Source organism: Polyodon spathula, chromosome 9 (genome assembly GCF_017654505.1).
Source record: "Polyodon spathula isolate WHYD16114869_AA chromosome 9, ASM1765450v1, whole genome shotgun sequence".
Lineage (NCBI taxonomy): Eukaryota > Metazoa > Chordata > Actinopteri > Acipenseriformes > Polyodontidae > Polyodon > Polyodon spathula.
This window is the reverse complement of record NC_054542.1, coordinates 44,762,232-44,783,879: the sequence shown is the minus strand read 5'-3', so window position 1 is coordinate 44,783,879 and position 21,648 is coordinate 44,762,232. Positions and strand designations below refer to the sequence as shown.

Here is a 21,648-nt window from a genome sequence, read left to right as displayed (position 1 = left end):
CTGTACAGAAACAATGTTGAGGTTTTCAGTTTATTCTCTCCTTTCACTCATATAGCTTTGTACTCACCTTTATTATTTGAAATCCCATAGTCATATCCTTGGGCACCGTTGGCAGCGGCATCCCTATTGAAAGCTTGAATAGAGAAAGGACTTGGAGGTGGTGTTTGTGCTCCCTGATCCAATATTACTTGCTCTGTTATAAAAGACAGCTGGATTAGTTCAAACATGCCTTCAGCATAACCATTACAGGGAGGAAATGTGTGCTGTAAAACTCTCCACATTGTAGACCTAGAAGGGACCCAGCTCCTGATGAACTCAAAGTGCAATTTGAAGCCATTTTCTGACAGTCAAATGTAACTATTAAACGTTACGAAACTAGTAACAAACACCTATATTTTGAGCTGCCTGTTAACAGTTTTGTAACATTATTATTTTGATAACAAATTGTACACATTATTTTTTACAACTAAGTCACAGCATAAGACAGTTTTGGGGGCTTTTTTCTTAGTAAAAAGGCAAACTTTATCATAACAGTTTGTATAAAATCAATATTATATCCCAATATACAGTTGTATGCAAAAGTTTGGCCACCTCTGGAAAAAATGTATGTTACAATTAATCTTTCAGTGAACAGAAGTTGACCTGACCTCTACATGGTACAAAGTTAAACATGACACCTTTCTGCAAATTTTAATACAGGATTATTATTTATTTGCATTTATTACAGATTCAAAATAATAAACAAAAGTGAACATGGCGCGTGCAAAAGTGTGGTCACCCTGTCACTTAGTAATTGATAACATTGGTAACTCTTTTGGCAGATATAACTGCTTCCAAACGTTTCCTGTAGCTAGTTAAGAGTCTTTCTCTTCTTGCCTTTGGAATTTTTCCCACTCTTCCCTGCAGAACTCTTCCAGCTCAGAAATATTATTAGGTCTCCTTGCATGCACTGTATGTGTGAGATCTCCCCACAGATTTTCAATAATATTCAAGTCTGGGGACTGTGACGGTCATTTCAAAACCTTTCTTGTAAATATTTAATGGTTGGTTTTGAGGTAGGTTTTGGATCATTGTCTTGCTGAAATATCCAACCTCTTTTCAGCTTCAGTGTTGATATTTAGTTGAATCCATTCTTCCTTCCACCCGCACAATATTTTCGGTTCAACTGGCTGCCACACAACCCCAAAGCATAATAAAGCCACCCCGTGCTTAACAGTTGGCAAGGTGTTCTTTTCTTGAAATGCTTCACCTTTTTTTCTCCAAACGTACCTTCTTTGGTTGTGGCCAAACAGTTCAATTTTCATTTCATCAGTCCAAAGCACATTGCTCCAAAAATCAGGCTTGTCAAGGTTTTCTTTTGCATACTTCAGATGCTGACTTTTGTGATGAGGTCATAGAAAAGGCTTCCTTCTGACAAATCTCCCATGCAGATCCTTGCTGTGTAAGGTACGCTGTACTGTGGACCTGTGAACAACTACTCCAGTGTCAGCTAAACTGTTCTGAAGGTCCTTAGCAGTGACCTGTGGGTTCTGTTGTGCAGATCTGACCAGTTTTCAGGCAAGTCTATGTGATATTTTTCTTGGTCTTCCAGATCTTGCCTTGACTTGAACCGTTCCATTTCACTTCCGTTTCTTGATAATGTTTCTTACAATTGAAATTGCTAGCTGGAAGCATTTCTAATGTCATTGTTATACAATGACATTAGAAATGTGTGTAGCAAAGGAGAAGCCATACTAATGGGGGATTTCAACTTCCCCCAAATAAAATGGGAAAACCCGGTGGGTAGCACGAAGGATGAAATAGAAATGGTGGAAATGACAAATGACTGCTTCCTAACACAATTTGTCAAGGCACCGACTAGAGGGGAGGCATGCCTTGATTTAGTCTTTTCAAATAACGAAGACAGAATAACTAAAATAGAGGTCAGAGAACCACTGGCAAACTCAGATCACAACATAGTCTCATTTGAAGTGTTTTTTAAAACCCCAAAAGTAAAGACTAAAGCTAAGGTTTAGAATTTTAGAAAAGCAAACTATGAAGGTATGAAACAGAGACTAACAGAAGTAGACTGGACTAAAATAGAGAAAACACCCACAGAAGAAGGATGGTTGTTCTTCAGAAATGTAGTACTAGAGGCGCAAAACAATTACATCCCTAAAGTAGACAAATCTAAATGTAAAACTAAATTGCCAAAATGGTTTAATAGATCAATTAAAAAAAATATTCAGTGAAAAAAGGCACTTTACAGAGCATTAAAAAGGACCAAAAAGAAAGTACACAGAAAGAGTACATGGAACTGCAAACTGAAGTCAAAAAGGAAGTTAGAAAGGCCAAGAGAGAAATAGAAATGAACATTGCTATGGGGTCTAAAACCAATTCCAAAATGTTTTTCCAATATTACAACAGCAAGAGAACATTCAAAGAGGAGGTTAAATGTCTAAGAGATACAAATGGCAAAATCGTAGATGAAGAAAAAAAAATAGCAAATATAGTAAATGATTACTTTTCACAAGTTTTTACAAAGGAAGATACTGACAATATGCCCCACATGTCATCCAGTTCCTATCCAGTTTTAAATAACTTTAGCATAACTGAGGCAGAAGTGTTAAAGGGAGTAGGAGCTCTTAAAATAAACAAATCCCCTGGGCCGGATGAGATCCTCCTAGTAGTACTCAAAGAAATGAAAGAAGTAATTTACAAACCGCTAACCAAGATCATGCAGCAGTCTCTTGACACAGGGGTGGTACCGACAGACTGGAAAATTGCAAACGTAATACCGATCCACAAAAAGGGAAACAAAACTGAACCAGGTAACTACAGACCAGTAAGCCTGACTTCTATTATATGCAAACTTATGGAAACTATAATAAGATCCAAAATGGAAAATTACCTATATGGTAACAGGGTCCTGGGAGACAGTCAACATGGTTTTAGGAAAGGGAGATCGTGTCTAACTAACTTGCTTGATTTTTTTGAGGATGCAACATCGATAATGGATAATTGCAAAGCATATGACATGGTTTATTTAGATTTCCAGAAAGCTTTTGACAAAGTCCCGCACAAAAGATTAATTCTCAAACTGAACGCAGTTGGGATTCAAGGAAACACATGTACATGGATTAGGGAGTGGTTAACATGTAGAAAACAGAAAGTACTGATTAGAGGAAAAACCTCAGAATGGAGTGTGGTAACCAGTGGTGTACCACAGGGATCAGTATTAGGTCCTCTGCTATTCCTAATCTACATTAATGATTTAGATTCTGGTATAGTAAGCAAACTTGTTAAATTTGCAGAACACAAAAGTAGGAGGAGTGGCAAACACTGTTGCAGCAGCAAAGGTCATTCAAAATGATCTAGACAAGATTCAGAACTGGGCAGACACATGGCAAATGACATTTAATAGAGAAAAGTGTAAGGTACTGCACGCAGGAAATAAAAATGTACATTATAAATATTATATGGGAGATACTGAAACTGGAGAAGGAATATATGAAAAAGACCTAGGCGTTTTTGTTGACTCAGAAATGTCTTCATCTAGACAATGTGGGGAAGCTATAAAAAAGGCTAACAAGATGCTTGGATACATTGTGAAAAGTGTTGAATTTAAATCAAGGGAAGTAATGTTAAAACTGTACAATGCACTAGTAAGACCTCATCTTGAATATTGTGTGCAGTTCTGGTCACCTCGCTATAAAAAAGATATTGCTGCTCTAGAAAGAGTGCAAAGAAGAGCGACCAGAATTATCCCGGGCTTAAAAGGCATGTCATATGCAGACAGGCTAAAATAATTGAATCTGTTCAGTCTTGAACAAAGAAGACTATGTGGCGACCTAATCAAGCATTCAAAATTCTAAAAGGTAGTGACAGTGTCGACCCAAGGGACTTTTTCAGCCTGAAAAAAGAAACAAGGACCAGGGGTCACAAATGGAGATTAGACAAAGGGGCATTCAGAACAGAAAATAGGAGGCACTTGTTTACACAGAGAATTGTGAGGGTCTGGAATCAACTCTCCAGTAATGTTGTTGAAGCTGACACCCTGGGATCCTTCAAGAAGCTGCTTGATGAGATTTTGGGATCAATAAGCTACTAACAACCAAACGAGCAAGATGGGCTGAATGGCCTCCTCTCATTTGTAAACTTTCTTATGTTATTATGAGAGTTTTTTATAGCCTTCTCCTGTTTTGTGAAAGTCAATTATCTTCATTTTCAAGTCCTCAGATATCTGCTTGGCTGTTGGCTGTTGAAACCAAGCAGAACAACCATCAAAGTCTGACAGGTTAGAAGGTATGAAGTTACTTCAGAGTAATAGTTCAACACTGGAATTGACTTCACCAGACTAATTGAAGCCCTAACGAGTGAATCAACCTTTCTGGGTCTTAGTAATCATCTTTTTAAGAAGCAATTAAGAATCGTCCAAAAGGGAGCTCAAACTTTTGCAAGCACCATTTTCACTTTTGTTTATTATTTTGAACCTGTAATAAATTCAATAAATAGTAATCCTGTATTAAAATTTGCAGAAAGGTGTCATGTTTAACTTTGTACCATGTAGAGGTCAGGTTAACTTCTGTTCACTGAAAGATTTATTGTAACATATTTTTTCCAGGGGTGCCCAAACTTTTGCATACAACTGTAGGATGTTGCCTAATAAGCAGGTAGCTGTAGAGAATGTGTACCAACTAGTCCAACTAACTGCTCGAAGCAAACTCCCCTAGGCAGTTTTACATCCACTCTATATGTATACTGAGCTACAGTATCATATACGACCTTTAAATGATATCACGAACATGACAACTATGTATATTTAAGAGATGGTCTTACCCTCTTCATGTCGAAGGTACTGATTGCCTCCCCGATCTCTCGCAAGAGACCAGGCCTCTCCTTCATCACTTTCACAAAACTCCACTATACTGTTCTTATCCAACTGCACCCAAGTGCCTTCTGAGTTTGTCACCTGATACACAAACAATGCTTTTTATCTAATGCCACACATTTTCTTATATTTTTTAACATCAGTCAATTGGAGCAAGTTGAGTTAAATTTTAACAAAATGTAAACAATATACAATGCAATATATTGTTGTATAATATATGTTTGTAGTACAGTATCGAGTTGTAGTCATACGATAATGTTGATAACAAATATTATTACAATCATTGGGTCAACTGCTATAAAACAGGCCCTATTCTTTTACTGTTGCTTGCAATATAATTATTGTTACTCATCTGAAAGGGTATTATAAACCCTCTCCTCCTGTAGAAAGAAGAGGCTCATTAAAACAAATGCAAAACATTAAAATGGCAATTATTTGCTTTGCAAAATTGCCCATTACAATGGCATAAGCATTCAAACATTTTAAATATTACTGACACAGATTTTACACATTTATTATTTGCACTCTGTAGTTGAAAGGAAATATTGTTAATGGTTAGTCTGTAAAAGAGCTGACACACTGCAAAACACACAAGAAGCCTTAGAGGCCATTCAAGAAACAGCATGACACACCACATCTCAAATTAAAGTCTTAGCAGTATGCAACGCCTCTGGAGAGGAACCAGAGACAGCATTCAAATCTGTTAAGAAAAAAAAAGGAAAGAAAAAAACAGTAGACATGAATGGTAGAAAAAATGCTGGAGCATTTCCATTGCTATTAGTATATTTATGGTTTCTCAGACTCTTAAGCAAGTTTTTGGACAGATATTTCACCCTGCATTTGAGATACTGACTCTGCACTGCAGGCCCAACCTCCTGATATTCCTAATGGCATCAACGCACCCACAGTAACTAAGGGACATAAAGATAGATGTTTTCTCCCATTAGAACATTATAGTTTTGACTGCTTGAACAAAGAAAGGACTGACATCATAAAAGCAAAACTATTAGGCCCATCTATTTAAACCTCTGTGTTTATCACATTATATAGTAACAGAAAAGGAAATGTTGCAGCCATTATAGGTAACGTATAGGAGACTTGCTCAGAAAGTTGTGCATGGAAAAAAAGCAAGTTATTGATAAAAAAACCACTCAGAAGAATGACAGAACACGCATACCAGCAGAGTCCACATAAACCCTTGCACAAAATCAGAGTGTTACTGTGATTGCTGCTTTTGCAAAAGTGCAAAAACCTGGCAACTATGAAGTGATGATTGGTAGCCACAAGAACACACTTGGATCCATACCTCGCCTACCGCCTTGACTTTGTTTCCCAGAACTAACATTCCAATTGGGATACCTCTAAGGTTAGGGCAGCTTCTGATGTTGTGACCCGAGGGTCCAGTCTTCACTACCTTATAAACGCCTGGTCCGCCATGCAGGCACTGCCTGTCCTGCTCTCTCACGGACACTTCATGGGAGCGCCGGGCATTGACCTCCTTAAAATAATCATCACAATGCATTCTGGACTCCTAGAAAAGCCAAGAGAATTGAGTCAGTCTTTACCTTATCACATCATTGTTTTTAAAATGCAGCTCAGTTTACATATGGTTACTGAAATATGTGGAGTGAAATACTTGTTACATATGCTATAGATGAACTAACACTTAGTGTTAGTTCAAATCCAACATATGGACTGTTCTTTGTTATATAACAGGGTTGTCAAACATCCGGCCTAAGGAATATTCAAAGGCAAAAAAAGTCCATCAGAAATTATTTTTTATGGGTGAGATTTTATATATATTGTCGCAGGGGCCAGCAGTGGGATTTATTCTGCTTTCCCTTGTTTGTTGTCACTGGCAGCACACTAAAACACTCTCTCAGCTCATCCCCGTGGCGCCTCTCCAGCTGCAAGTCCCACCCCCTCATCATACCAGTACAACATTTTGAAGGCGTGTTCCCGCCTGAAATTCAAAAAATATGAGCTTGGATATGGATAACTTTCCAAGTCAATACCTTAGTAAGTAATTTTTTCCATTTAGTATTTAATAAACAATTATAATTTAATCTAAGGCAATGTATTTTCATCTTTATCTTTGAAAAAAAAAAAAAAAAAAAAAAAAAAAAAAACCATACCAGTCTAGTTTAATCTATAATACAACAGAGACCCTTTAAAAATCAACCTTACTGTTTTCCATCATAAATGTTTATACATTATATGAAAAATCAAAGATGCAAAAAATATATTTCTATCACCCAAAATCAGTCTGAGGGTGTATACTATAAATTGTAAGTCTTTGAAGGCTTTATTTAACATGTAGCACAATAGTCAGTAATGAAGATCCAGAGTCTCTATGAAAAGTACGGGGTCCCGGGGGCTCTATTACCACTACGGGTCCCGGGGGCTCTATTACCACTACGGGTCCCTGGGGTCTCTACTACCACTCAACTTTCTTGATACAAATGGGTTCTGATTTCTCTGCGTAACCTAACTCTAAATAAATGCATAAATAAATAGTGCATGGGTGTGACTGATTTTATTTTGCAGATAATACAAACAGGTTCATACTGTAAATTAGTTCAATTAAAAAAAAAGAATAATAATTTACCATGAAAACTCACAAAGTGCATTAAAATGTTCATTATACTATCAAGTATTTTCTGTGCATAATAATATATTTTCGTGACTTTTTGTGAGCATTTTAAATAAGTTGTTAACCATGTATTTTAGACAGAAGAAAGTTTTGTAAAAGGCAAAAACATTCTACAATTTAAACTAACCTTACCTTTTGAATTAAACAGCATTATTACTGCTGCAGTTCTGAATAACTACATCGCAAACCTTTGGCCGTGAAAGATCCCAATTACTGAGAAGAAATATTCTAATTAAGAGGCAGGGGTCAGAGAGAAGGAGTGGAACTGGTGTGACAAAAAACAGCACAGCACCCCCGGGATGATCTATCTGAGAGAGTATTTTACTATGCTGCTTGTCTCTGCTGATGCTGTGAGAGGGGTGCGTGTCCTGACAGCACTCCATTGTTACTGCTGATGCTGTGAGTGGGGGGCGTGTCCTGACAGCACTCCACTGTCACTGATGATGCTGTGAATGGGGGCATGTCCTGACAGCACGCCATTGTCACTGCTGATGCTGTGAGTGGGGGGCATGTCCTGACAGCGCTTCATTGTCACTGCTGATGCTGTGAGTGGGGGGCATGTCCTGACAGTGTTCCATTGTCACTGCTGATGCTGTGAGTGGGGGGCATGTCTTGCCCGCGTTCCATTGTCACTGCTGATGCTGTGGGGTGCGTCCTGACAGCACTTCATTGTCACTGCTGATGCTGTGCGTGTCCTGACAGCACTCCATTGGCAGGCGTGGTACAGCAGAGGGGGTGCGTTCTCCTGGTGTCTCCCCACTGTCAGCTAAGATCAGCTCTGCTCACTGGAGTGTTGATGTTCACTCTATTTGCTAAACAAATGAGCTATCTATTTTGGAAGATAGAAGTTGTATGCTTGGATTCTTACCACCGCTGCAATAATGTATGTGTATGTATATATATATATATATATATATATATATATATATATATATATATATATATATATATATATATATACACACACACAAAAAAAAGAAATGATTCGTATAGTAATCAACGTTTTATAACATTTTCTTTCATGATACAATCCTCCTCTCCCCTCTTATTGTGGATATACTGGGATTTAATTTCTAAAGGTTAAAAGCACAGTTACTAGGGGTAGGGCAGCGGTGTGTGCTGGCTAGTGGAAAGGTCCTGCATAGTCCTTTAACTTGTTTGTCATTATTTGTTATTCCTAGTGTTTTATTTGATTTTCTGAGTATTTTGAACAGAAAAATGTTCATTTTCACATTTTATTTACCCCTTTTGAAGTGCGAGTGGGACCTGAAGCAGTTGCACTGCCTGGACTTATGATAGCTCCGCCCCTGAGCCAAATCACTTATGATAGCTCCGCCCCTGAGCCGAATCACTTATGATAGCTCCTCCCCTGAGCAGAATCACTTATGATAGCTATTCCCCCGAGCAGATCACTTATGATAGCTCCTCCCCTGAGCAGAATCACATGATAGCTATGCCCCCGAGCAGATCACTTATGATAGCTATGCTCCTGAACAGAATCACTTAAGCTTCAAGCATTAAACATTAATTGCTGCTTTTTCAATGACTGTGCTAATTCAGATTATTTATTCTCTATAACTTTCCTGTATATTTGTATTTCTTGCCATGGTTTGCTTCATAGCATCTTTTAATGTTGTATTATTTATGTTGCTTACAAATTAAGCACATTGTCTTTCCATTCATGTCCACAAAGAAATCTGAAATTCTCTTGAAGCACGCAGAACTCTTGTTCCACCTCTCTCTTCACGGATAGACATGATACTTGTCACTACAGAACTTATAAATCAGAACTCGAATCAGCCGACACCCTGCCATCTCACCCACATGGTCGGCGATTGGCAGCAATCACAGCAGCATGACAATGTGTGTTGCTCATATGAAGGAACTCGTGGGATGCATGTTTGCACATGTGTTCTAAGAGGAGACGTGTAAAATAATCAATATGTGTTACTTAGGGGAATGTAAATACATATGATAATTTTTGTGAAATACAATAATTTTGAGGTTTTGGGTTCATCTTTGTATTTTTGTAACTGTCACTTGGCCCGAGCCAAGCACCAGGGTATCAGATCAGGCCCACCAAACTTAACGAGTTTGACACTCTTGTTATATAAGGAAATGTTCATATATTTTATTTTTGATTCTGACACTGACACTGTTTGTCTACTGGACAAAAACTGATTTTAAACTTAAAAAAATATTCCTTAGCTAACACAGATACGTAAAATTTTAGATTTACTCTCAAAATATTTTAAAAGATTTAATATATATAACTTATATATATATATATATATATATTTCTGAGCATCATCAGATGAACAAAAGTATAAAAGTGCTGGTATATTTTTTATATACGGTTCAGCTAAGATTAGATTGCTAGATGAGTGAGGTTTACATATAAGAATCAAATCACTACAAACTACTAAGTGCAATACTCCACTATTCAATATAAAATTGTTCATTTCTAAATAATTATTACAGAATACCATCACCTTGTGTGAAACACATTAATACATTGCCTACAAGGTACAAAACAGACAAGTACAGTTGCATCTTGTGAGGTCACTCCACAGCACAAAGAATTCAACATAACAGTAGAAACAAAATGGTTTTCATGAAATACTGACTACAGCTGTATCTTGAGTGCCTGAAAGGAATACATGCAACTGTTTGGTGGTGAAGACCTGCTACCCACTGGATCACTGTAGTCAGGTATTAGATTAAAACGTATCTTGATTTTCAGGTTTACCTTCATGCATTCCCCCCCCCCCCCCCCCCCCCCCAAGTAAACATGCAATATGCTTAACAATGTAATAAACACTTCAACTATTATTTATATGCTCCAATAGAATTGGACCGCTATTGGTTACAGTGGTAGTGTCACCTATGGGCTCCTACAAGCATCACAATACTGTCTTTGTAAGAAGTTGTGATATTTTTACCGCTATTTCTGGATAAGACAAAGGCAAATACTGCAAAATGTAAAAGTCGTTTGTTTTATCTTTTTTTGTTTTAACTGTTAGCTGTATGCACCTATTGTTGAGAAAAAAAAAACAGATCATGCATGCAGAAGACACTGATTAAAACAAGCCCAAGGTCCCATTCAGTATGTCTGTCTGTTATATACAAGCAAGGAATGTAACTTGCAGGTACTTAGAAATATATGAAACACATAATCATGGTAAAAGGAAAAGAAAGCACTGCAAAGCCATGAATGCCCCTAGCATTGAACTCACCTGGGGACACAAAGATTTGGAACTCCCAGATAAAAAGTCGATATCCCTGACTCCATGGCTAGCATTAAAGACATACTAAGCAACAAAGTTTAAGAAAAGTCAAGTACTATCAAGGCATTAATGGGACTGTATGTGTGCTTTTTTTCTTAAAGCCACAGGATTGGAACTTGGTTTGAAATCAGTCATAATGAGATACAGAAGTGAACACTTGAACTGGTTTTTAACAAACAATCTATGTTATTGCCCATCTGTAACTATACTAAAAGAATGAAGCAGGTGAGTGCTGGAAAGTACAGATTCCAACACAGGTATTCATGCTTGTGTACTTTTTGTAATTATGATGATTTCAAAACTAAAGTTCCCATCACAGCCCACCACAAATATGCAGGATGTATTTATTGAGAAGCTGTAGGCCATTCACTGATTACACCATCATTTACCAAGGATATGAAAAATAAATCAAGCTGCAAAATATACATATATACAGGTTAAAGAAAATAATAAAAAAATGTCCAAAAAAGATGTAGTGTGTCATGCTGTTTACATTAGTACCTTATATAGATTGCCAGATTGCCTCTACTGCAGCCTGGGAAATATTTACTTCAAAGTCAGAATTCCCCAATAAAGCAGTGTTAAACAATGCAATTTGTTTCACGGCAGAAAAGAACAAACAACCATGCAAAGAGGTGCCATCTTGGGTGAAACCGTATCAACCGGAGTGAAGTCTGTGAAATGAATCAGGAGTGTGGATCTTTTAAAATAATGTAGTCTTTCTGTGCCATGAAACAAAACACATTGCTCAAAAGAAGCTCCGATTCACGTGCCTTAAGTTGTGAAGCAACTGTGAAAAGCGATGGAAACCAAGGTAAGCGCAGTTAAGCACGGTCACTGCCCCACACTGAATGTTCTAATCTAGTACCTCTCTTTTGTCATTTCCTTTAGTTGGAAAGTCACTTGAACTTCTTTTAATATCCAACTGTTCATCAGCCTCTGTTGGGAGGCAATTAGCGTGCACAGAGATTTTAAAAATTTGCAGGTTTTTTTTTCCCCTGAAAAAACGAATGTTTAGTAGCATGCACTTGCTCTCACACAACATTATAGCCCTTATGCTGTCATTTTATTTTTCGATAATTGACAAAAGCAATAAACTGAAAGAATGAATAGAGTGAAGTATTAACTCGGTACGACCCTACTTTTGGACAGTTTTACTTTTTCATCAATTAGAATACAGGTACATTATAAATTAGGGCTTCTGATTTTCTGTTAAAATCGATCTGCCCCCCCACCGCACGATACAAAAAAAAAAATGAAATCAGTGTTTAGCCAATAAACACCGGAAATACTGGAACAAAGTGGAAACGGTTACTCAATTCACGCCGATTAGGGGTACAAAACATGCAAGAGTAAGATATTGAAATAGGTGACATTCTGATACTCCTACAAAGTAGACAGAAAACAGCTAGTTTGATCTTTTGGGGAGCCTTCAAAATCTACAATATTAAAATGAGACTTTGTGTATATTTAATTTTTATTTCTGTCGCATGGTCAGTGACTCCAAGTATAATTTATCTGAAGTTGATTGTTTCGCAAATGACCAGCATAGGGGCCTTGGCTTTTCTACAGAGGGTGGCCTTTACTTACGTCAACAGGGACCAGAAGGCTCCTGCCCAGATGCTGGTTAAAAGAGAGGCACCAGGCTTCAGTGTACCCATTCATGTTGGGAACATACTTCTTTACAGTCTCATCATTCAGTCTCAGCCATACACCATCATCATTGTGGATCTATGGGAAACAAGCAACAAAAACGAGCCATGCCCTCCTGTAACTGCTAAAACGCCTAGCAAGGACTCAAAGATGGCAAGCTGCCCACAGAATTGTGGGTACAGAGCAGTGAGCTGTGGGAGGGGGAGCAGACACTTTGAGAAATTTAGAATCTGAGAGGAAAAGAATACAGAATGCTTAAGCGGGTGAAAAGGAGGCTGTGTTGTCCAGCGGTTAAAGAAACAGGCTTGTAACCAGGAGGTCCCTGGTTCAAATCCCAGCTCAGCCACTGCCTCATAGTGTGACCCTGAGCAAGTCACTTAACCTCCTTGTGCTCCATCTTTCGGTTGAGGCATTGCTGTAAGTGACTCTGCATACGATGCACAGTTCACACACCCTAGTCTCGTATCTTGTAAAGCGCTTTGTGATGGCGATCCACTATGAAAGGCGCTATATAAAAATTATTATTATTATATTTTCAGAAATAACAAGTCAGGCTTTACGAGTATCTATTTTTTTCTGAGCCTTTAGAAGACGCACATACTGTATACTACCGATGCCTCTAGTTTGTCACTGTTGTCTCTTTCTGTGCCTAAGTTTATGCGTTCAGCATTGCGTGTGCACTTGCATAAAGAGTGAATCAAACAAAAGCAAACTGAAGTGGTAGTTGTCCTAATGAAACAAGTGAGCGACATGCAGTGGAACCTACACTACAGAGCCAATCAATTTCACATATTTCCAGACTGCAGCCTCAAAGTTTCTTGCGTGTATATGAAATGAAACAAATGAAAAACGGAAATAAAAAAAACTGCATAAACAAAATAAATTAGTGGCAGAAATTATTCCAAAGCTTGATGTGTGGCTGGCTATGTTTAAAAAGACCGTACAGAATGTTATTTGCTAATAGCTTAATTGAAAATCAAAATTAAAATCCCATCAATAACAAAGACCCTCATCTGAACAAGTATTACCTCATCAATGAAAGTGATGGTTCCATTGACCTTGACTATACCTATCTGTTCACTCTGTAGAGAGGGGTGGCTACGGACGCGAAGCCCTGCGCTGTCCTTGGCCACAAATTTGCGAACCTGAGAGAAGCAAAGGGAAACAGTGAGGCAGAGGGACCAAGCACAAAAAAGCTCTTAAGAAATGAAGAAAGCAGATGCAAAAAATGCATGAATTAAAAGAAGCAGAATTTAGAACCGTTTCCCCTTTATAAAGACCAAACCGAGGTGGACTATTTTCAGAGATCAATCAGCACTGAGCTGCCACAATGGTTTGGTACCTCAGAAGTCATCAATAACAGAGAAAGGGCTCATTAGGAGTTACAGGATTGTTGCTCGTTTCACCACTTGACTTGTCTGGTTACGGACTTCTAAAGCACTACCTCCAATGATGATGAATCCAATGCAAACCTGTGCAACACCTAAACCTACAAACCTGTTACAACTGTGCTTAAACATCACAGGCGCTTGTGAGTAAGAAAAATACAGCAAACCAAAATCAGTCACCTTAAAAACAACAAATAACAGAGCTGACAAACTCAAGGAAATGCCTGGGTAAGTGTTGCAAGATGCTGATCAGGCATGGAACATAGTGTGGACCCCTGACCAGAAGAAAGTTAGTGTGTTTGATTATCTATCTTGCTAATAAAGTGGGACGTACCAATGCAACAAAGCAAACAGAGCACCAACTGCAGTACTTGAATGGAATCAGGAGGAAAAAATATTTTGGCTGATACGTTTTCTGAGAATAACATGTGCATCTGTTGCACAGGTGTATTGGCTTTGGGCTTGGCTGTGGAAGTGGGACTGGATTTTTTCCTCCAGTCCTTACCTTGCTTGGCTGAGGCTCTGCTTTAGGTTTGACTATCTGAGCTCCAGGAGGTATCATCCCCTTTGGTGGATCCTTGACTTCCACTTCTAACCCAGCATCTGTGGAACAGCAACACCAATCAAATTAAAAAAACACATATTTTAGGGTTGCTTATTATACTACTACTATATACTATTCTATTCACAGATCCTCCTGAAAGCCCGAACAATATTTATAAATGGTAAAGTAAGTAGATAGCTAATCTTGTATTTGGGTTCTTTCAACAAAAACATGCTATTTCTTTTGAGTCCAGTGTTACCTATTTCTATACCATCTATTGTGACATGGATGGTGTAAAGGCCGACAGCTCCCGGTGTCCAGTTTGCCCCGTAGGTGCCGTCAGTGTTGGCTCTGATCAACATGTTTTCGCTTGGCCTGGAAAATAAATGAAATGATATGAGGACGAAAGAACACCGACACACACAAAATCAAAATAGATCATAACAAATAAAAAATAAATTGCTGAATACCTCTTGGGTGTTGGAGAAGCAAATCGAAGCTCTTCAAAGGAATAGTTTTCATAAGCCTACCGAAATGAAAAAAAAAAATGAAAAAACAAAACAAAAAAACCCCACACAGTTCACTTCAGTAGATACCAGTAAAGTTACATTAAAGTAATTTATCGATCCTGAACTGTGTTATGATAACGTTTGAGTTGGGAAGCAAGAAAAACATTCTTAAAATGGTATACATTGTGGGATTAAATAACATTTAAAGAAAAAACAAATAAAGAAAGAAAAATGAAACCGAATAACCACCTTCATCATAGTTATGGCAATGTAGCGGGCCTCTTTGACAATCACTGGCTCATAGGTGGCCTCCAGTTTGGGCGCAGGGAGCCCCCCGAAGGTCAGGTCAGCCCCAGATGCTGCTGAGGCAGGGCTCCCAGGAATCCGCTGGAGCTTCCGAATGCTCTCCTGCTGAAGAGACTTTTTCTGGGACACTGGGACTGCCTTTACCTCCACCTGCACAACAAGGGCAACAAGAGTCAGCATCCGCGCAGCCTGGAGAACCATTTGCATTCCATCAAAATATGGGAGAGCGCTTCACAAGTCAATATCTTAGTCAGGCAGGCATCAGTACAGTGATAAAGTATGTCTACGTTCACAACAACATGTGAAATGACTTATACTTTATTATCTCTTATAAAATTACATATGCTCTCAGTTTCATTGCTAGTCCTGGGCATAAGCTTAACATCAAAGAACACTGCAGTAAAAAGCCTGACCTTCATATTTGGAACATGCACTACATCTCCGTATTGGTCTTTGGTCTGCACTGTGACAGTGGTTGGCCACCCACACTTAATGTCATCCTTGTTGAGAAGCAATGAGGTTTTCTGTGGGTCAGCATAGGAATCTGGTTGCAACCACCTGAAAATGTTAAATATAACATACAAAAATGTGTAAATTCTGTATAAACCTGTTTAAGATAATTGTGCCGCTTGACAGAGAACAGTTTGACTTTTGAGACAGATCTTTCCAGTTGGACCTGTACAGATAAAAAGAGAATCTGCTGGTGTTCAAAATGCTGCTTCATTGTTTACACTAATATAGCATGCCAACCTGGACGAATAAACCAGAGATACTGCCTATCACATAACATAGAGATCAATGCAACAAAAAAGAACCTCAGAGGAATGTTGCAGCAGATTGGTCAACATTTTATTTCAAACATATTTGCTGGCATATCAGAAAGGAACGAAAGTCCTTACCTGGCTAGGCGCCCACCACTGGAGTTTTGGACACAAGTGATAAAGTCCTCGAGAAATGAATGCTCATTGCTTTGCACGTGGAGGGGAAGGTTGCCTTCTAGAGCTTCAAGAATAGAAGGGGAGCGTGACAGAGCCAAGCCTTTCCCAAGAATGCCTGCGTGAGCCTTACAAACCTGATATAAAAGGATACATCAGTTTCAACTATTCACACATGTGCACAGACAACGTTCTCTACAAGGAGCCCAACACATAACATTCACATAGAATCCTCATTTAAGACTTGGTGTCTAAGAGTTTTCTCTGCCTTGTAACTTCACAATGAGCTGATTAGGTTTACACAAGTACTACACCTGCAAAGACGCCTCTTCAAGTATTTCAAGATCTTCTTCCAGTTCGTTGCCTGTTACAAAAAAAAACAGACATAAAAAAATGACATGATAGTTAGGACCAAGCTGTCAAATAAACTAGTACCAAGTCAATAACCTCAGGACACTGGAGTAAAATCAAAATTGCATGGGCTGATTATACTGTGCAGTTTAGAGTATAAATATTATAATGTTAAAATGACCTTGAAGAAAATGTTTGCTTGAACAATGAAAACTTGATTTGTAAAACTAGTACCACCACTGTAACTACCAGGCTTTATTAATGCACAAGATGAATAATATTAAATATTAACCATTTCATAAGGAGGACACTGATATCCTTTCTTACCTATTGACAATGCAAGGTCCTTTTTCATAAGAGCCGCTGCACACACACTCCCCAAGTATGCAAGCTCCTTCTCAAGTTGTATAATACCCTGCAGAAATATTTAAAATTGTTAATACCCAATTTTCAACTTGTATGCAAGTTTACACAAATACTGTATCAAATCAACTAAGAGAGAAATACCACTATAACAAATATAGATATTTTTCATAGCCAAACTAAACACCAGTAATTGAGATGCCTACAGAAGTGTGCCTACATATAACCCCTGATAAATACACACATGAAATGTATAGAATCTCTTTTGGGATTTTTTGTTCTTTGAAATGCATTAAAGCCACAAAGATGATGCATATTATCCTACCTCATCCGACCCAGGATTGAATTCATATCCCACAGCAACACACTTGAAACCATAAAAGCTAGCCTTCTCATCTTTCACATAGTCTGAAGCAGTCTCCAAGGAGAAAAGAGCTTCATTGCCTGAAACAATCCCAATAATACAAGCATTGTAAAAAGATACTGACTGTATGAATTCTGCATTCAGTAGATGTTTTCTGCAATCTCTCTAAACACAGATCACCATAACAAATACACAACCAAAACTGCTGTGCAAAGCTACTTTTATAGTAAAAAGGTAAACACTGACATTTCCAGACATCCTATTATCATTCAGGAAAGCAACAGCATGAGTAAGGTTTTTCCTGGTTAAAAATCTAACTGTGATGCATTGCAAATAGCATGCCTGTTTGGGTATTGACGGGTTTATTGTGTGTGAATGTAGAGATTTGTTTTTTGAAAAAAATCCTTAGTAAAAATATATATATAAAAAGACAAAGTTACCTGGCAGCACCAACACTGTAGTGGGCCATCCACATGAGCCAGAGAATTTCTTCAGCTCTGCCCAGGTGTTCAAGCTCTCCTGTGGCAAGTGTTTTGATCCAAATCCAGGGATCTGCAGGGATTTGCTTGGAATCATCAAGCGGAGCACATCTTCAGGCTGTGCTGTACCACACTGGGGGTCAAACTCAATGGTCATCCATCGTACACAATCAGGAAAGGACACCTAAAAGGAAACAGACAGAAGAAAACAGTGGGAATTATTTTCTGAAAACACAACACTTCATGACATCAACTGGAAGTCTAGTCCACAATTATTATTTTTTAAATGCACAGTTCAAAGTAGTACACTTCGTACTTTACATATAGTGTTGATAATGTAATAAACAGCCTTAACCAGCTTTTTTTCTGAACATTACAGACTCATCCTGTATACCACCCTTTGCAATTTTATGTGTAAACCCCCAAGCCACCTGGTATAAAGGCCAGTAAAGCAGCAGGTGTTCTTGCACGTACCTTGTACTGGGTGACACTAGCTTGTTTGTAAGGGTGGTCGCTCTCCGTGACAGAGTAGTGGTTGGAGGTGGTACATGCTGAAAGCCCCTGCTCTGGCTGGTTCCCTGTGTTGCTGTCTGTGGATTGATTTGGGTTGAAAGCAGGTGGAGCGTATTTCTGATTCAAAGCAGAAACAGCTGGAAGCAGTTCCTGAACTAAACCAAAGACCTCAACAGCAGCCTGTAAAAAAAAAAAAAAAAAAAAAAAAAAAAAAAAAAAAAACATGAAACAATGTACAGTTCTGGTCAAAGGTTTTGCATCACTCCATATAGAATCTAACTTATTTTGCTTGTATCCAAAGGTTTTGCATCACTCCATATAGAATTAACTAATTTTGCTTCATAAACTTGCTGAAAAATGTCACATTAACATATTGAATTACATACAGCTTTGTAGATTCATATACTCAACCACAAACTTGCACAATTTGAAAAATGTGACATTTCAAAATATAACTTGAAATACTGTGCTGCTATTATGGCTTCTGGTAGACTTTTGCGATAGAATTTTGCAGTTTCTTTAACTACATGATGTTAAATACAAGATCACATTTATGTTTATAGGGTTTTTCTTTGTAAATAAAAATATGAAGTTAGGTGGTCAATCAAAATTAGAAAAGTGAATCGCATGGTTTCTTTAACAGATGACTAGATAGGTCAGTCTAGTCTACTACAATTCCCCATGGCAACAGCAACCAGAGGAGTCAGCTCTGACATTTAAACATATTTAGTCACGCACCTTTGGAACTGATGCTGCCACTGGTCCGATATAAGCCAATATGAGGGGAAGCAGCATTGAAAACAGGCTGGAGGAACTCAACAATTCTGGAATGTCTTCACCTAGGCAAAAAGCAAGAGACAGAGTAAAGACCCCTGAGAAAAGTAAACAATCATCTTGGACAATCTGAGTCCTGGTATACTGTTAAAAAATCCAAATAAAAAGTCATGTTCTCTTACCGTCGACAGCGAATGCCCTGTGAAGCAGGTCTTTGGCGGCTCGAACCACAACACTCACTACAGACAAAGACCTGTTGCAGTTCTTGTCCTCTTCATTGGCTTTACTGACTAACTGACTCTGTAGATCCCCATCATACTCACTCCTAGACATAAGAACAAAGCAGGGTTTCACTGACTCTTGACAGCGGATTAAGTTTTTTTTATTGAGCAAAAAAAAAAAAAAAAAACCCTCAATAAAGCTAAATGCTAAAACAACTGACATATGACAATCTGATGTATTAAATCAAGTTTTGTATACATGATACTGTTCAAGACCACTGTTCTAGACGGTTGTTAAGACGCTAACCTTTGGTAACCCTTGTCCTGGGGACAGTTTGCCACAGGTTAAATCCAGCCAGTATTTGCATTATTTTAGAACACCTTTAGGAACGTGAATTTGGCCCTACCTGTAGTAAAGTATTTGTGGAATCTGTCCTCGTGTTTGATTGGTGCCATTACTGCTGAGACTGCAGGTGCTGAATGTAAACGTCACACCATCTGTACACTGCACTGTGGTCATGCCTCCATCTCCATTAGCGGTGCGACTGCCATAGTTTCTTAAACGGACTGCATATTTAACACTTTCCTGTGGAAGACATAATTTATTTTTATTGAGTTAGTTAACGGTAGATAAGTAAAACATCATGTATCAGCTTGTCCCACATGTGTCCCACACACAGACGGCAGGACATTCACACAAATATGAAACCAATAAGTAAACAAAAGCTTTTTTACCTTTAATGGTACAGCTTTGTCCAGCCTGATTTCAGCTATATCACTGGGGGAGTCATCAGTGGTGTAGGTCCCTTTCACCATCTCCAAAGATGTCCACCTGTGTGAATGAGCTGAATCTCCTGGGTGCTCAGTCTGTGCCTATACAAGATTGAACCCAACTTCAATCACATCTTAAACCACATTCTCCTTACATAACCTTCAAAAATCTACCTCATGAGATGCCTCAAGTTTTAAATTTCAGTAGAATAAATACTATATATATAATTGCTTCTCATCAACTTCAGTCTCCAATTAATTTTATGAGTCTTCCTCTTTTTCAAATGCACAAACCCGCTGCATTGAAAGAATCCATTCCCAACAACAACATAGGAGGCGTGTTGCTAGGGAGCTGACATCACTGCCTTTGGGCTTTTGCTATGCATTAATGCCACAAGTGGACACATCATTGGCTAAAATAAAAACTGCTTCAGCAAGTATAATTTGCTTTGTGTTATTGTGCAATGCGTGTGCATATGAAAAGAGTACGATATTAATGTTTTGTTTTTAATTGTCTTGAATATAGTTGCATGTGATGTGCAGTATGAAATAAAACTAACAGTAATTCTAAGTGCCTATATGTATACTGCAGCTGAGGCATACGCAGTTAGACAGTAAAAATTGGGAGCCAACTCCAGGTCCGCGATATATTCAAATCCGCAGTATAGCGAGGGCCACTATAACGATGGCTGGGTTTACATATAAAGTCATATTTGTAAAATGGCATGCAAAAGCTTAATCAGGATCTTACGTCGTCAGCTAGAACCTCCAGCTCGTATTCATGGACACCACCTCCACCATACACACAGAACCCCACCAGCACCACCCCATGCCTATCCACAGTGAAGCAGATGGCATCTGGGGATCCGTTCCCAGTGTTCCAGCTTCTTCCTTGGCTTGTTTTAGTGAAGCGGTTTGGGGTGGATTTCACTGAATGGAGACAGTTGAGCCCATCCACCTGAAAGGAATACAGTGTTAGAATTTTCTTCATTGCCAAGCAGTGCTAGCAAACTTAATCTCATAGCAATTAAAATGATAGAGAAAGATAATGGCACTGCTGTTCATAGCCAATGGGTGTCACTAATTACTAGGAGATAAAGTTGCTGTGTGGTAGACTGACTACAAGGATGACAGCTATTATTAACCTCTGTATTAAAAAAAAAAAAAATTGTGATTACTAACACCATTCTAGAGGTATTACTAATTATACACACCAGTGATAGCAAATACTGCAAGTTAGATTACAGTATGTAACTTCAGGCATTGTTTTTTTTCATTTGATTTTTCTTGCAAGCTAGTTTGCAGTGGCAAGGACTCTTACCTCTGAGCCCAGTGCTGATGCAGTGAGCTCACTCACAATGCTGGCCAGGAGGCCACAGGTGTTGGAAACGAGGTGTGGAGAGAAAAGCTCCACCTCCTTCCGCAGGCTCTTTCTCACTGGAAGCACCACAATCACCAACATCTTCTCCAGTACTTCCCGGAAACTAGTCATACCCATGGGGTTCTCCTCGGCCTGCCACAGAACGACAGATAGTTTATAGGAATGTGATACAATGATGGGCACCAATGTCTTACCTGTATATACTGTAATGCAACAGTTATACAGGGTATTTCATGCAAAGCATGTCGGAGCGCAGCATCAATTAATTTTGTCTTAAAAAAACATG

General features: G+C 38.5%; 1 protein-coding gene across 17 annotated transcripts in view; it reads right to left on the bottom strand.

Moving 5' to 3' along the window:
• mycbp2 (MYC binding protein 2) overlaps nt 1–21,648 on the bottom strand; it is a 91,570-nt gene that overhangs the window by 23,546 nt on the left and 46,376 nt on the right. For 12 of the 17 annotated variants that reach the window (XM_041259709.1, XM_041259715.1, XM_041259712.1 and 9 more), the window contains 22 exons: nt 21,303–21,494; nt 20,733–20,939; nt 19,946–20,083; nt 19,618–19,796; nt 19,172–19,314; nt 18,954–19,054; nt 18,177–18,395; nt 17,664–17,886; nt 17,185–17,303; nt 16,824–16,911; nt 16,460–16,509; nt 16,110–16,282; nt 15,624–15,768; nt 15,154–15,360; nt 14,866–14,921; nt 14,655–14,770; nt 14,357–14,454; nt 13,492–13,608; nt 12,401–12,541; nt 6,177–6,401; nt 4,819–4,951; nt 68–193 (listed from right to left, as the gene is read on the bottom strand). In XM_041259709.1, the coding sequence (XP_041115643.1) occupies nt 68–193; nt 4,819–4,951; nt 6,177–6,401; nt 12,401–12,541; nt 13,492–13,608; nt 14,357–14,454; nt 14,655–14,770; nt 14,866–14,921; nt 15,154–15,360; nt 15,624–15,768; nt 16,110–16,282; nt 16,460–16,509; nt 16,824–16,911; nt 17,185–17,303; nt 17,664–17,886; nt 18,177–18,395; nt 18,954–19,054; nt 19,172–19,314; nt 19,618–19,796; nt 19,946–20,083; nt 20,733–20,939; nt 21,303–21,494 (3,196 nt within the window). The remainder of the gene's footprint in view (nt 1–67; nt 194–4,818; nt 4,952–6,176; nt 6,402–12,400; nt 12,542–13,491; nt 13,609–14,356; nt 14,455–14,654; nt 14,771–14,865; nt 14,922–15,153; nt 15,361–15,623; nt 15,769–16,109; nt 16,283–16,459; nt 16,510–16,823; nt 16,912–17,184; nt 17,304–17,663; nt 17,887–18,176; nt 18,396–18,953; nt 19,055–19,171; nt 19,315–19,617; nt 19,797–19,945; nt 20,084–20,732; nt 20,940–21,302; nt 21,495–21,648) is intronic. The other 5 variants (XM_041259721.1, XM_041259725.1, XM_041259718.1 and 2 more) reach the window with 4 other exon arrangements.